Raw genomic sequence first — 16,454 nt, 5'->3', positions numbered from 1 at the left:
ATTGAAATGTTTCTTCAGAATCTTTTTTATAAAAAAGCCTATTAATTTATCATTTTAATTATTGATTGTAACATGGAATTACGTCTAAAATTCGACTTGGAATGAAGAAATTCGGTGTAAGTGCTACTACTTTAGGTAGAATGAAAGTAATTAATTAATTATGGTGGAATCATAATTATATATTGATGAAAGTTGAAAGAGTGCGACAAAAAGTGAGTGTAGACTGTAGGTTTTAAAGCCGAAAATCCGATAACGAATTTATTTAATTAATGTTTTGATAATTCACCCTATTTTTATACTCAAAAGAAAATAAATTTAGGGGGTTCACCATATTTGACTAAAACAAATGCTATAATAATTCAAACCTGGGAAAAGTAAACGTTTTCCTTTTTAGTGGAATTCCTATTATACCCACACTAATTTTGCTCAATAAGTGTATTAAATTATTAATGGTACTTTATCTCGACGTGTCACAATAAGATGAATATGTCAAAATTCGAACTCAAATATGAATGACATTCAAGCAATTTTTTAATATTCAATCTCTCTATCGAGATAGAACGATCTCAAGCAATTTTTGATTGTCAATCTCTCTATCGAGATAGAACGAAGAAACAACTATGGATGGTGATAATATTTTCTAAATTCATAATAATTTAATTGAATTTTAATATTTTCCACATTTAGATAAGGCATGGTATGGACAGAGCATCCCTGTGACACTTCGTTACATGTTATTCATGAAAACATCAATAAAATATGTGTCGCGTTATGGGTAAATTAAATTTGTTTTTAGAATAGTAAATTATATAACAAGATTGCAATGAATAAATGGGGCAGTCCCCACATATCTAGCATTATGATTTATGGAAACGTTATTCATGAAAACCTAAATAAATACGTGTAGCATTATCGAGGAATAATTTATAGAATAGTAAATCATGTTTTGAAAAGGGTAAACAAGATTACAATGAATTAATTAGAAGAAATAACGAAGATTGGTCCCTTAAAATACATGGAACACTCCCCTCATATCTTATCTCTAGATATTCCCACAGCTTAATAAATTAGTACTAAAAAATTATTGTGAGAGACTTGCATGAAAATTAAATGAAAAGGGACTGGCGAGGGAGAAATTCTGGCCGAAGTCACCCTCTCATAACAGAAACATTTATTTTCATTTTGATTATCTAACATGATGATTGATTGGTACAACAGTTTTGAAGCTTATAATTAAATGCAACACCGTTTATTAGGTGTATTTATTTGACTTTCCTTAGCTTCTCACATGGAAATTTTCAATTTCCAAAAACATATTTTTGTAACAACCTAAGTCCACATTAACATACTACTTATATACATCAAACAAATATTCTTTATCCAAAAAATAAGTGTGAGGTCTTTTCCTTATTTTCAACACATTATAAAAAAACTAAACATATTATTTACATTAGCTAAATTAAATAGACCCTTTCTTCACTAACAAAATAAATTATCATAATTCTATTAAAATTTGCACCTTGACATAGTCAATGAATATTAACAATTTGTGAATAGTTTATAGCTACATTCTTCCTTCTAGAATAGTTTCTCTATCATTCTATGTAGTAATAATTTGACTCTCTCTGTCTATCTCTCTATATAATCAAACCTCACCATGAACAAAACATCCGATGAAGAGCTTAACGCTCAAGGATAACGAAAATTTAGTACCCTGTTATGCTTATTCAAATTGATATATTTTTTTATTTTAGAATATTTCATTTAAAATGATACTTACTACATTTTTAAAAATGAAAGGCACTATTTTTACTTGATTCCGTTTTATGTTTTAAAAATGATACACAACACGTTAAAAACATAAAATTTCGTATAAAAAATGACATGCTTCGCCAAAGGGAGTAATAACTTTTATTTAATTAATCAATAGAAAATGATTTTATTTTTATCATACAAACAATGTATTGAGTGATGATGATCTACAACAAAATCGGGCCGGGTTAAGTCTAACAGCCCAAAACGGATCCTTCGTTCGGGCCCAACAAACAACAAAGTGGATCCGATCCGTACCCGGATTCTGGAGCTGTCCGGATAACATCTTCGCTTTTACTTGATCAACTCTGCAAATTTCAATTTTCGCAATTTTGCTCGGGGATTTAACGCTTTACCTCAGGTAAGTTTGCTAAGAATTTTTTATTTCTTAGGTTTTTGCTGCTCAAATCTACTCCATTTTGTTTGGCGTGTTGTTATTTTCATGTGCGAATTCGAAATTTATCTTCCCTGTGTATTGGATGAAGATCTCTGAACTGGAAAATATTTTTCTTAAGAGATAGAGACTAAACATTTTTGGATTAGAGAATACTGTGATAATATTTTCAATCTGCGGTGGAATCGAATAAACTGTTTGGTGCAAATAAATCTGCTTGCGTGCATGGTTAGATTGTGATTTGTGATTCTTCTGTTAAGAAGAAGAAGAATTAGTTCTTCGATAGGATGCTAAACCTGTTGACTTTATTCAGAACAAAGATAAGTATGAATTCATGTTGAATTATTGAGTTGCTTCTTTTAGTTATTCAACCGAGCTTCTGAGTTTGGGATTGCGATGAAAAATAACCAAAAATCCCCAAAAGTTGAGCTGAAATTAGGTCATCTAAGTCCGGTATTTGGAATGAGCAAGTCTGTTTGCAGAGGAATTGATGAGCTTGATAATATTATGGAAATTTGAATAAACAAGACATAGATTTGTGATTTCACAATTCTTGATGTGATGGGGATACATGAAACTCACTTTGCAGATAGATTTAAATTGTTTCTCTTTCGAAATGAGCTCATCTAATGAGCTACTCCGTGTGCGGAGGAATTGATGAGTTTGATAATGTTGTGGAAATTTCTAGAAACAAGAACTGGATTTGTGATTTCAGCAACAATTCTCCACGGGGATCCATGAAACACGCTTTGCAGATAGCATCAAATAGCTTATCTTTCGATTTTCTGCAGGATGTCTTCGATTGAGCCACCCTTCAGGCCAAGAGAGAAGATCATCGAAAAGCAGAAGCATTTCCAGAACATACACAAACACACTTATCTGAAAGGACCATTCGATAAGATCACCTCAGTGGCCATTCCTGTTGCTTTGGCTGCCACTTCTCTCTATCTCATTGTAAGCCCTCATTCGATAGTTTTTCTCCATTCTCACAGGGTGTAAAGTCTCCTCGTCTCTTTAATCGAATGTAACGCTTCTTTCTTGCCCTCGTTTGATAGGGGAGAGGAATCTACAATATGTCTCATGGGGTTGGGAAGAAGGAATGAGGACTTGTCTGCTGTGATGATTCCATCATGCAAGAGCTTTGCTGGCTAGTTTTTCCTCATCTTGAATTTGCTTTGTAATTTCTGAACTTAATAATGTAGATGTTTCATGGGATTGGTGAGTGATACTTGCTTCGCTGTGATGATTTGATGTTAAAAGATCTTTGCTTGCTTTGGTTTTTCTTATCTTGAATGCTTAGTAATTCCTGAATTTGGTAGGGTTGATGCAACTTCCTTATCATTTTTTGTTTTGTTTGGTTTATGTTTGCTTATTAAGTTTAGCATTTAGCCATGTGCATAAATAAGTAACAAGAGTTTGCATTAAGAGAGACAATTCAATTTGTTTTTATCAAAAAAAAGGACAAGTTGTCTAAGAAAAATACTACTCCACTCCATAAAATTTGATCAAATTATGGGTTGTCCTTCCAGAAAATCATGAATTCACATACATGTTTCAAATTGGTGGTGTTTAATATATCGGTGATGTGACACATAAGCTTGTTGTCACATAATATGAAGATGTGTATTGGAATATAAACGAAATTTCATATTTTACATTAGATACAATTTCATGCTTGTTTCACCCAAATCAAAGCTCGTGAGATAATAACGAACAATGTTAAGTGTTATGGGTTTTTTCGACCGATTTTTAAAATTGTGAGATGACTAGAATTAGACAAGTTTTTCGGCTATTTGCCCAAGATAAAAATACACAAGTATTGTGTTGTGTTATCATTGAGAAACAAAATTCAACGAGAAAATCTGGAAAACTGAGAGTTTAGAGCTCCTGAGAAACGATGTTTTCCAATAGGGACTCGCACGCGTCTTCGAGCAAATCCAAAACCTACGGACAATGCACGCAAATATCTTCATCAATGCACGTCACCTGTATATTTATGACATCATTTCACCATATTACCTTCTCGAAACCTTGCGGTCCACCATAGTAGGGGTCGGGAACTTGGGTTTCATCGTGCCTCTTGCAATAAGAACACATCAAGCGAACCTGCAAATCGCGAGAAACTATCAAACTCGGAAAAAGTAGCAGCTATGGGTTCTCGTAAACGTAGAGCGGGACCTTGTCAGCTGCGTCTGCGGGTAGTGTCTCTCTGTGTCTCCACCTCTCGAATGCACCTAGTATATCCTCTTTAGGCCAACAAAAATGTCATTAATTAAGTTCAGTTTGAATTCATCAATCAATTGGTTTATATGAGGAATTTACCTCTGTTTTGATTATCCATTGCAAGAATAAGATCAAAATCCCTAAAATCTGAAGGCTTTATCGGCCTTGATATAGAAGTTATCTCAATTCCACGTTTTTTTGAAGATGCCCTCATTCTTGGATCTGCTTGATCACCCTTGACTCGCCATGATCATGCAAAAGAATTAGTATAATTAATATCAATAATTATACTACTCCATAAAATACTTAAAATATAATTAAGTTTATTATGAAAAAATAATTTTCTAATTATATTAGTAACTTTTAGATATCGGATAACTGATTAAAGCAAGGACAATAATTAAAAATTCTTGGATGTCAGCATAATTACAAGAATTCGTAAAATTAATCTCAATAATCATACGGATTATTACTTTTTCAGTCTCATTTAAAGTAGGAGTAACTTATTTTCTTTTTTTATAGAATGAAAAAATAATTTGGAATTACTATAAAAATAATTTCAAGCACTTGACGAAAGCAAATGTGGATGAAACTAGCTCCACAAATGGATATGCAGATCTATCATCTGCAGAAATCGAGAATCGAATACCTCGTGGTAGTTGATAGTGCCGGCGGAATCGATGCGGATTTTGGAATCGAGGCCCCTCTCCTTGACGAGGTACCGGAAAACGCCTTCCGCGGCGGGGCTCCGGCAGATGTTGCCGAGGCAGACGAAAAGCACCGAGAACGGTCTGCTCGGCGGCGCGTCGTCGTCTGCGGTGGGAGCCATTGACGCCGCGGCGAGTACTCTGGTGGATTTTATGGATGGAATTGGATGTTTAGGTGAATGAGTATTTGGCGGAAATGGTTGGAGTTTGCGGGAGAGGAGAGGAGCGCAGGGGCGACTTGGTGAATTTTGGGCGATTGGAGTTGAGAGCGTGGCTGTGTGCAGAGTGTTCATCGAGGTTTTGTTGATCGAGTTTTAATGCCGGATTTTGCTATCTGCAGCTGAATGGTTGTATCTGTTTCGCTCGCTCCTTTGATTTTGTGTGTATTTATAAAAAGAGAGCCATTTTTTTTTAATTAAATCAATGTTTTATAAAAAAATTAAGTATATACTAGTATAATAATTTTGGGCCTTCGATAGAAACATTTCTCCTATTTGAGATGCTACAAGATAATCCATATTGGTTGTGTGCGATATTTAATTTTAGGATACTAAACCAATCATGAAATTAATTTTGAAGTCAATTCAATCTCGAGCAATCTAGAAGCAAATTAATCTTAATTAATCGAATATTTAAAAGGCCAATCGTCCTTAACTCACCCACAAATGGATTACAGCCCAATTTTGAACCTAGGATCCCAAAATGAGTAATTATATGCTTTGGCCTATTTATTGGTTATGCAAAAAAGCCAACTTATAATTGCGAAAATGATCATTTATATTTACCAAATGGTTTTTTACTTTTCAGTAATGTAATTTTATAGACTTAGTGTACTAGATACTCCTTTGTTCACTAAATGTTGACCATATTTACCATTTCGGTCCGTCCACAAAATATTACTCATATCTGTCTTTTCCATTTTCGGTAAGAGGTCCTACTTTAAGACTGATACTCACTCCGTAAAAAAAAAGTCTCATTTTGTCATTTCAGGATGTCCACAAAAAATAGTACTATTTTAAAAATGAAAAGCTCTCTTCTCTTTCATAATTTGTCTCACTTTTTCTCTTTTCTATGTTACTTTATCTATTTTTTTTCATTCTCTCTTACTTATCAATTTTTTATTAAAATTCGTGTTGTTCATAAATAAGACTGTTTTTTATGGACGGAGGGAGACCCACATTCTACTTCCACTAACTTGTTTTACCCTCTTGTCTTCAAATTTCTTGAAATTCGTATCGAGTCAAATGTTGACAATATTTAGTGGAGACATTTTGATAATCAAATGAAAACGATAGTGGCATTAGATTAAAAAAACATTTTGATTATCAAATGTAATTGAAGATATTTATTAAACCGTTAATTTTCTTAATTAATTTAGAAATATTAATTGAGGATATTTGCTATTTTCTATTTTCTATACATTTGTTATAGTATAAAATAAAAATAAAAATAAAAACTAAGCCTTCAAGTTCGAGGCCATAATTGTTGATGGATTTATTAAATGGTTTTTGGCAATATATATGAAATAGTAGGGGTTTTTCGGTAAATATGAACAATTTCAAATTAATTATTGTATTTTAGCCTGAAAATCTATTTTTAAAATCTTTATTTCCGTTTCCTATATCTTTTCCTTATATAATTGTCTTTTGTTTTTCTATATCGTCGCCTCCTCCTCCTCCCTTAAACCTACCGCCGCTGCCGTCTAACCTCCTCCTCTCTTAAACCCAGAGAGGAAATAATGAAGCCGTCACGAAATTCCAACGCCGCCGGACCCAATTCAAGGTTTGGATTCATTTACTAATCTTAAAATTTGGTCTGTGGTTTGCGCAAGTCAATTTTGGTTACTGATTTGCCGTTTTTTGGGTGAAAATTAGCTCGGAGATTGGTGGCGGAGACTTAATCATATTGCCGCCGAAGAAAAAGAAAGAGAAAGGAAAAAATCAGGTTAGCTTTAGCTTGTTTTTATGATTCGGTTAGTTTAAAGTTCTGCTTTTTATTTAATCTTCATTGTTGGCTGTTGGAATAGCTCAATGTGAGGCAGCAACCGAAGCTCAGTAAATCTCAGAAAAGAAAGCTAAAGAAGCTTGAGGTATGTGTGTATGTAGAAGCTTGAGTGATTCTGTTACTATTGAAGCGTTTGTTTGTTGTTTAATTGGGCCTTTTACTGTGTAGGAGGAGAAAGAAAAGGAACTCCTTATGTCAAAAAGCATTGAGACATTGGAGTAAGAACATTGGCTCTGGGCTTTCTTAGGATTGTATATATTCGCGTTGATCGGAGGCATTGGGTGTTAATGGGATTTTGGTTTGTGTTTGTGTTTCAGAAAATACAAGATCAAAGATGATGTTTTTTCACTCATGTGGTCTTCAAGGAACTTGGGGCAGGTACGTCGTTGCCTGATTTGTCTGTTGTTCCGTTTGATAAGTGGAAACATCTTATTAATTGAAGTGGAAACGTCTTACTATTAATTAAACTCTTGTTCATCGTCTATGCGTTTGGCTTGACACTACTTGCCTTTGTTGAAATGCACAAAAACTCCCAAAACCTAATAAATAAGTATCTTGTATGTATTGGTGGGTCATGATTAAAAGATTATTAACCAAAATTGGACTTAGTGCAAACAGTATCGTGATGTACGGCCACTTTTATTATCACTTTTATTCTTCACAATCACAAAATCGAAGAAACTAATCAAATTAATAGTATAATTTTTCCATGTGCAGGTTGAGACTGTTCGTGAGAAACGGAGAAGAGAAGTTGAGTTTTCTAAAGCCGGTTTGGAACTCCCACATGCTGAAAAGGCTCAAACTAAGAGGAAAAGAGATAAGGCATCTCAAAACAATGATGATGTTGAAGTGTCTGAGGAAGAAATCTGTTTGCCGGATACAAATGTGCATTCAGATGCCAGTATGCAACCATTGCGTGATGAACCTAATGATAGACGAGCTGGTGATTCATTCGAAGATGTGGCTAACGACAATACTCAACCATCATTGCCAAGATCCGAGGAAAAATCTACCGAGTCATGCCAAATTGAAGAAATCACGAAGCCTAAGGTAGCTAACTATATTTGTTTCTGAAGTTGTGAATCGTTTTTACGTATAGGAAGTAGTTAAAACAAAAGCATGCTTGCTTCTTCGTTTCATACAACATAATCTCCTCTAGTGTTACCTATTTCCTCGTTTTACAGTTACATGTACTCCATATAGTAATGACTCATGCTTGCTTCCTTCTATGTTTTGTACAACAACAGACTGTCCTCTAGCTTTACCTATGTCTTCGTTTTACAACTACATGTACTCTACATTGTAATGACTCGTGCATATGTTGGACAGGATGTGATGGATGAAGATCCAATTTACAATCCTGAAGGTGAAAATAACCATAACAACTGTATTTCATTGAGAAATCATGTTGCTCCAACTGTGGTTCATGTCTCAAGACCTAAGGATGTTGAAAAGCAAAGGATGGGTCTGCCAATAGTCATGATGGAACAAGAAATAATGGAAGCTATAAATGAGAATATCAGTCTCATTATATGTGGTGAAACTGGTTGCGGAAAAACAACCCAAGTTCCTCAGGTTAGCCATGATTCAAAATTTGTTAGTAACATGAATTTCTTTGGTGGAACTTCTTTTACTTATTGCAAATATGGAAAACTTTCAGTTTCTTTATGAGGCTGGTTTTGGTTCACGTGGTTCAAACAATGGAGGTGGCATTATTGGCGTCACCCAACCGCGCCGAGTTGCAGTACTTGCAACTGCCAAGCGGGTGGCTTATGAGCTTGGGCTACGATTCGGGAAGGAGGTGGGGTTTCAAGTAAGGCATGACAGAAAGGTTGGAGAGAACTGCTCAATCAAGTTTATGACTGATGGAATTTTGCTTCGGGAAGTGCAGGTTTGTTTTCACGTTTTACAAAATGAATTGTTCTAGCAGTTTTATGAATGTGAAAGTTTAGTAGAATATCTGACTGCGATAATGGTGATATTTTTCACTGCAGAATGATTTTCTGCTGAAGCGATACTCAGTTTTAATATTGGATGAGGCTCATGAGAGGAGTCTGAATACAGATATACTCATCGGGATGCTTTCTCGGGTTATCCAAGAGCGTCAGGTAACAACTCTCACCTATTTGAACTTTATGATGTACTTTTCCCTTCTTGCATATGTTTAGACGACTTACTTCTTTATTTGTATATGGCAGAGGGAATACGAGATGCAGGAGAAGAAAATTCTGGCCGGGGAAACTATTGAATCTGGAAATAGGATATACCCTTTGAAGCTTGTTCTCATGAGTGCTACTCTACGCGTGGAAGATTTTGTGTCAAATACAAAAATATTTCGCAATCCTCCACCAGTGATTGAAGTTCCAACTCGACAGTTCCCAGTGACCACACACTTCTCAAAGAAGACTGAAATTGTTGATTATATTGGCCAAGCTTATAAGAAGGTTCTATCAATTCACAAGAGATTGCCACCTGGGGGTATTCTTGTTTTTGTAACTGGACAGAGAGAGGTCGAACTTCTTTGTCAAAGGTTACGTAGAGCTTCTAGAAAGCTAGTTGAAGACAAGGCTTCATCCGTATCCGTGGAGAAACCACCCGAAGAAAATGATATGAAAGAGATAGGTGAGGCATTTGAGTTCCAAGGGAGTTCGGGTCATGAGATAACTGAGCGCTTTAATTCTCACATGGAGGAAGATAATGAAGATTTTCCAGAAGACACATCTGATGCATCTTATGACTCGGAAGAAGAAAGTGATCTGGAGTTCTTTAGTGATGGTGAGAATCAGACGAAACCCGAGTCTGTTGGCGATATTTTGGAAGAAGAGGGAACTCTTACATCACTGAAGGCTGCTTTTGAAGCATTATCAGGGAAAAGAGTTTCTGATTCCAACACCAAAGCCAAAGATGTTCCCGAGACCCCTGAAGGTGGGTCAGATCCGTCCCGTTCCCTTTCCGAACGAGATGACAAAGATAATGGATATTCCCCTGGTAAACTGAATGTGCTACCACTTTATGCGATGCTTCCTGCATCATCCCAGCTTCGTGTTTTTGAAGATGCTAGGGATGGAGAGCGGCTTGTTGTAGTTGCCACTAATGTGGCTGAAACCTCTTTGACAATTCCCGGAATAAGCTATGTTGTCGACACTGGAAGAGAAAAGGTGAAGAACTACAACTCTTCGAGCGGCATGGAGACATATGAGATACAGTGGATAAGCAAAGCCTCTGCAGCTCAGCGTGCTGGAAGAGCCGGAAGAACCGGGCCGGGACATTGTTATCGCCTCTATTCCTCAGCAGCCTTCAATAACTTATTTTCTGATTTTTCAATTGCTGAAATATCAAAGGTGCCGGTTGATAGTGTTGTCCTCCTTTTGAAATCCATGCATATTGGCAAGGTATGTTGCTATTTATAGATTGGTTTGATTGTTATATTTAGTTTGAACATGTAAGTGAACTCCACGTATCTATCATTTCAGGTTGCAAATTTCCCTTTCCCGACACCTCCAGAGACCAATGCTTTGATTGAAGCAGAGCGTTGTCTGAAGATTCTTGAAGCGTTAGATGAAAATGGCAGATTGACAGCTCTGGGGAAGGCCATGGCTCGGTATCCAATGGGTCCTCGTCATTCCAGAATGCTTCTCACGGTTATTCAGATTATGCAGAAGGCAAAAAAGTGTGCCCGAGCAAATCTCGTTTTGGCCTATGCAGTTGCAGCAGTGGCGGCTTTAAGCTTGACAAATCCTTTCCTTCGGCATTTTGAAGACAACGGAAACAATGCAGATGGTAAAAGCCATGCTGAGGAAGGTGATCCTAAAGAAAGCAAGAAAGCTTCTGACAAAGAAGAAAAATTGAGGAAAAAGCAACAGAAACAGATCGCCAGAGCTTCTTGTGAAAAATTCGCCAACCCTACTAGCGATGCTCTAACTGTTGCGTTTGCGCTTCAAAGCTTTGATCTTTCCGAAAACCAGTCACAGTTTTGTGATGAGAATGCTCTACACTACAAGACTATGGAAGAAATTTCCAAGCTGAGAAAGCAGCTTGTGAAACTAGTCTTCGCCTCGCATGATTCACAGCAGGACTTCTCCTGGGCTCACGGAACTATCGAGGATGTAGAGTCTGCTTGGATGGTTTCCTCGGATAAGCATCCTCTTCAGCTGAACGAGGAGGAGATATTGGGGCAGGCTATCTGTTCTGGCTGGGCTGATAGGGTTGCGAAGCGCATCAAAGGAGCTTCACTTTTGGCGGAGGGAGATCGAAACACGAATGCAGTCAGATACCAAGCTTGTATGCTGAAAGAAACCGTCTTTCTTCACCGGTGGTCGTCCATCTCTAGGTCTGCACCTGAATTTCTCGTATACAGCGAGTTATTGCATAGTAAAAGGCCATACATTCATGGAGCCACTGTTGTGAAACCGAATTGGCTTCCTGAATACGCTCGGGTCTCATGTAGTTTCTCTGCACCGCTCTCAGAGCCAAAGCCTTATTACGATGCTACAGCTGATCAAGTCATGTCATGGGTGGCTCCGACTTTCGGCCCACATCTCTGGCCGCTTCCTCTGTACGGCCTGCCTATCAAAGATGATTCCACAAGAGTCGCTGTGTTCGCCTATTCACTGCTAGAAGGCCAAATCCTGCCGTGCCTGAAAGATGTCCGGAAATTCATGGCAGCCTCCCCTGCAACCGTGCTGAAGCCAGAGGCACGTGGGCTGAAACGCATTGGCAATCTATCGAGTAAGTTAAACAAGAAAGGAAGAGTAATCGACACTCGTGCTAAACTGGGAAATATGTGGAAGGAAAATCCTAGATTTCTCTTCCCAGAAATCCTAGATTGGTTTCAAGAAGGATTTTTCAACAGGTTCGAGGAACTCTGGGAGGAGATGCACAGGCAAGCTTTGGGAGATCCCAAGCAAAGGTTGAAGAAAAGGACCAAGAAATTGAAAAGAGAGGTATAAGCAGCTTTGCCGAACTTGTTATTTTGTAGTTGAATATTAGCTTATTATTTATGGTGTTCCTGATAACTACTTAGCATAATGTGCTGTATTTTGTCTCATGCTATAATTTAGAAATATGATTTGTTATGATTTCAGACTGCTGTTTGTGTTTTTCAATTTGTATTTTAGCTTAAATCTTGTATTTTTGAATTCTTTTGCGACCTACTCAAATGAATTCTTTGCCTATAAGATTTTCTTGTAGTGAGCTATCTAGCAATGGGAACAATTGAACAAGAATTAAGATGTTTTCTATGTATAGAATTATAGATAATAAATCGTCCTCTATTGAAGTTTGGATATTAGGTTTTTGTTTTGTATGAATTCACAAGCACATATATGCTTGTTTTTCTCCTTTTTCTGGTAATGCTGAACTGATGTAGGGAAAGGGTAACACCATCGTTGTACTAAGTCGCCTTTGCAGACCTTCTTGATCTAGCACTAACGAGCCGTGAGTGTTTGACAGCGTATGCAATGTATAAGCTTGCTAGTTACTAGATTGTCGGAAAACTACACTTGTTTCTGCTTGTCTATTTCCATGGTAAAAATAATTGATTCGCACATTCTTGCCTTGTATTGATAGGGGCGCTTGATTCTGGCAAGTGGAGTCGAAGGCATGGAAGAGTTTAGACAAAGATGAAGTCTCCACGGCCACCTTACTGATTCTGAACCTTGAGGACTCTACGCTGATTTAGTTGCCACTGCATCGCTTTTTAGCGTACAATATCGTGTAGGAAGAGGCTGGAAGCCTTGAAGCTAGGGACGATGGAGAGTACGAAGAAAGATGAACCCGTTGCTGAAGAAACTGATGGTCGTCATATTGTTAATTTAATTTTCACCTAAATGATTTAGGAATATAACTTATTAATAGCTGAATCTGAGTCTTGGTTCTTCCATTTTGTTGTATCAACATAACATTTGCAGTTAGCAATGCTTTCATCAAAATTAAATCAGTTTAGGAAAATGCAAATGAAAGTAACTTGTGATCTTCCAAGGGAATGTTCACATATTATTCTTGTTTTTCAAGATTGATTTTATTCGATCTATAAACTCGTGTTATTATCTTACACAACCGATATGGGACAAGTTTCCTTGCATTCGAGTCCGTAATTGTGTACTGTATTATGCACGCCTATTTCTCTCCATATATTTATGAGTGATCGATCACCAATTCCAAGACTTGCAATGGAGTTTCACTTTCTTGAAAACAAAGGCATTCTTCTCACTGGCTTTCTTGCAAAGGGTAATGTAGGTAGTGTGGTAGTATATTTTAAACACAATCACACACTAAAACTCATATCTAACCAAAAGTGCATAGTTTTGAATATTCGATACGCATGTCAATGATATAAATTATCTTATTTTCCTTAAAACTAAATGAAATCAAACATGCATATATAAATGTACATGAAATCAAACTGGATCTGCCATTGCTTCTATATATTGGTAGTACAGAAAATGGCCTATTACAATTTTATGTTATTTCTGATTTTTTTTTTCTTTTTGTGTTTAATTTGAAGATATGATATTGCGTTGCGAGTGAACACAATTGGAGCTGCAAACGATTTGAGTTTTTCGAAAAAATGCAGAAAATTGAGGATGCTTCTTCACGTATCAACTGGTTAGTTAATGCATTGTTACACTATTTCTACAATATATTAACTATTTAAATTTTTTATAAAAATTGTGAATGACCATTCACAATAATTGTCTCATATTACATTTTTTTCGTTGCACAAATAACGGTCTCATTTACCTTTTATATTAATTCTCAGTACTAACTCATTACTCACATTTAATCATATAACAATATAAAAGTATGATTCACGTTCCATTAATTTAGCCATTTATTTCTACGAATTTCTTAAAATTCAAGCTGAGGCAAAGTGAAAGAATGGATAATTATTTGCGAGTTTTCTTGTGGATAGTGATGCCACAAGAAAAAATATAAATATAATAAAGTCATGGTGTGATTGTAAAATGTGCTATATATATATATATGTCACTATAGATCTGTATAGTACTATTAACTAATGAAATGTTCATTTTGTAGCATATGTGTGTAGAGAGAATGAGGGTCTTATTCTCGAGACACCAATAAATGAGATAGAAGGAGTGGATATCGAAGAGCAAAATCAAATTATCCAACAAAATCTTCAACAACTACAAGCTCATGCATCCTCACAAAATCATATTACATCAGTTATGAGAGATTTAGGTCTCCAAAGGTTTGCTCACAATTTGAGCCACCATGACGATTAAATCTGTGAAAATTTTATTAATTGAGTTTGATTTATTGTGACAGGGCAAGGAAGTATGGGTGGCCAAATACTTACACTTTCACAAAGGCAATGGGAGAAATGGTGTTGGGACGATTTAAAGAAAACATACCTCTTGTAATAATTCGACCGACCATGATAATAAGTACCCTAAAACACCCCTTCCCCGGTTGGATTGAAGGGGTTCGGTAATAACTCAAGTGCCTTAAAACACGTGTCATCTACTACTAAAACTATTTTTTGTGGACATATTCAGTATATTGTCTATGATACATTTTTCTGGGTGAATGCATGTAGGACCATTGATTCCTTCATTGTTGGATTTGGGACAGGCAGACTGAATTGCTATCCAGGCGATCCCCAAAGTATAGTTGATATAGTAAGACACCATTATACGATGCTACACATATGAATAAGACATTCTTACACACGCAAACAAAAATGTGCACATTATTATTTAAGTTACTTGGACTAATGAAATATATGCAGATTCCAGCAGACATGGTAGTGTATGCTATGATGGTGTCAATGGCATCACACGTGGACAAAACGACACACTCAATTTTCCACGTGGGATCTTCGTCATCGAATCCGATGCCATATCACCGGGTTCGAGACAATATCGTACGTTTCTTTACAGAGCAACCATGGTTCCGCAAAGATGGCACGCCAGAAGGCCCACACAATTGCCTACTAGGGTTGCTGCCCGAATATACATGGAACTCCTTTACTTTATTCCCATTCGGGTTCGTGTTGCGTCAGTATTTCCATTTAAAAATTTATTATAAGCTAAAATATTGAATATTTTCAATGCTAATTGATTTGGGTCCATTTCAGATTTTAGGGATTGTAAATGCTGCAAGTTTTCGATATTTTGATCGAATCTATCTGGACCTTCTAAGAAGGCCAATTTCTTGATGCGGCTGGTTGATCTATTTCGCCCTTATCTCTTCTTCAATAAAATGTAAGTTACGATCAAGGCATCAAATATGTCCCTATTTTAAAAACTTAATTTGTCTTTGAAAATACAAATAAGTATTTTTCATATATATGCAGATTCGACGATATGAATGTCGAGAAATTGAGAAATGCGGCAGGAGATGAGTGGCGATATTGAGAATGAGATATTGAACTTGGATCCGAGAAGTATAATAATAAATTGGGATGATTATCTCATGCATGCTCACATTCCTGGCCTCGTCAAATATTCTTTCAGACGTTAATCCACAAAATGGCACTCCTAATTAATTGGAATTATGGTGCTTGTACTACTACTCTTTTACTCCCAAATCTTGTTTCTATTGTCACCATCATTGTCATTTTAGATATATAAACAAGTTAAAATTTGTATTATTTACGTGATTTAATTATGATTTAGAAGTAATGTAACGGTTTTAAATAAGATGAATGCTATACGTTTGTGATTTTATTCATTTCCAATTAAATGTAGAACATTGGTTTGTATTTATATGTTTTCTTATTGGAAGCATATATGTTTGTTTTGTCAAGACTTAATTGTAGAAAAATCATTAAGTTTGGTCAAATTTTTACTTATCATGTACTTCTTTCCAAAATTTCTCAACTATTGGGACGACAATGTTTTTTTTTGGCACACTGAAACAAATTTTTGTGAAGTGGACAAATAATGACACATAGTGTATTAGTGTGATGACATGGTATTTTGAGTATAACATAAATTTGGTTGATGGGGCCAATTAAAAAATTATGAAATCTTGTATTTTGTCGTTTATAGTTAGAAAGGTACGGGACAAACTATAAATGGCATGTTTCTCGTGATTTAATAGGAAATTAACGATTTTGTCAAATTATACGATATTTTTCCTTATTAATGTATATTGCCTTTGTTGAAAATTGGGTACTTAAATTTATTGTATTTCGTTGTGTCACAGACATTTTACACAGCATTGCATCATTTCAAACCTATAAGGGATTGACTTATCTTGGGTCGTACAAATCGACTTCTACTCTATTCGGCCCATATTATGTAACCAAATTTGTTTGGCCCATATTATGAAAACCAATTTGTACA

The 16,454-nt window shown here is 36.0% G+C and overlaps 2 protein-coding genes, 1 long non-coding RNA gene and 1 pseudogene across 3 annotated transcripts; 3 read left to right on the top strand and 1 right to left on the bottom strand.

The window, feature by feature from the left end:
- The first annotated feature begins 2,028 nt into the window (after nt 1–2,028).
- Nucleotides 2,029–3,492, top strand: LOC121743472. Its single transcript, XR_006038283.1, has 3 exons — nt 2,029–2,173; nt 2,998–3,160; nt 3,262–3,492. It is a non-coding gene; the product is annotated as an uncharacterized LOC121743472 (long non-coding RNA).
- A 486-nt stretch (nt 3,493–3,978) lies between these two features.
- LOC121743314 (putative low molecular weight protein-tyrosine-phosphatase slr0328) lies at nt 3,979–5,506 on the bottom strand. The gene is made up of 5 exons (XM_042136581.1): nt 5,079–5,506; nt 4,529–4,664; nt 4,385–4,452; nt 4,226–4,312; nt 3,979–4,150 (listed from the first exon to the last, which is right to left on the bottom strand). Exons 1-5 carry the CDS (start codon nt 5,427–5,429, stop codon nt 4,085–4,087), a joined length of 708 nt encoding a protein of 235 aa, XP_041992515.1. The 5' UTR covers nt 5,430–5,506; the 3' UTR covers nt 3,979–4,084.
- A 1,260-nt stretch (nt 5,507–6,766) lies between these two features.
- Nucleotides 6,767–13,192, top strand: LOC121744415 (ATP-dependent RNA helicase DEAH13). The gene is made up of 12 exons (XM_042137936.1): nt 6,767–6,918; nt 7,011–7,080; nt 7,163–7,225; nt 7,309–7,358; nt 7,458–7,518; nt 7,858–8,190; nt 8,470–8,715; nt 8,801–9,031; nt 9,135–9,248; nt 9,339–10,532; nt 10,614–12,083; nt 12,709–13,192. Exons 1-12 carry the CDS (start codon nt 6,875–6,877, stop codon nt 12,763–12,765), a joined length of 3,933 nt encoding a protein of 1,310 aa, XP_041993870.1. The 5' UTR covers nt 6,767–6,874; the 3' UTR covers nt 12,766–13,192.
- A 10-nt stretch (nt 13,193–13,202) lies between these two features.
- LOC121744627 lies at nt 13,203–15,627 on the top strand (annotated as a pseudogene).
- Nucleotides 15,628–16,454: the final 827 nt, after the last annotated feature.

This window comes from Salvia splendens, chromosome 8 (assembly GCF_004379255.2).
Source record: "Salvia splendens isolate huo1 chromosome 8, SspV2, whole genome shotgun sequence".
NCBI lineage: Eukaryota > Viridiplantae > Streptophyta > Magnoliopsida > Lamiales > Lamiaceae > Salvia > Salvia splendens.
The sequence above is the reverse complement of the archived record's forward strand: the minus strand, read 5'-3'. Positions and strand labels throughout refer to the sequence as shown.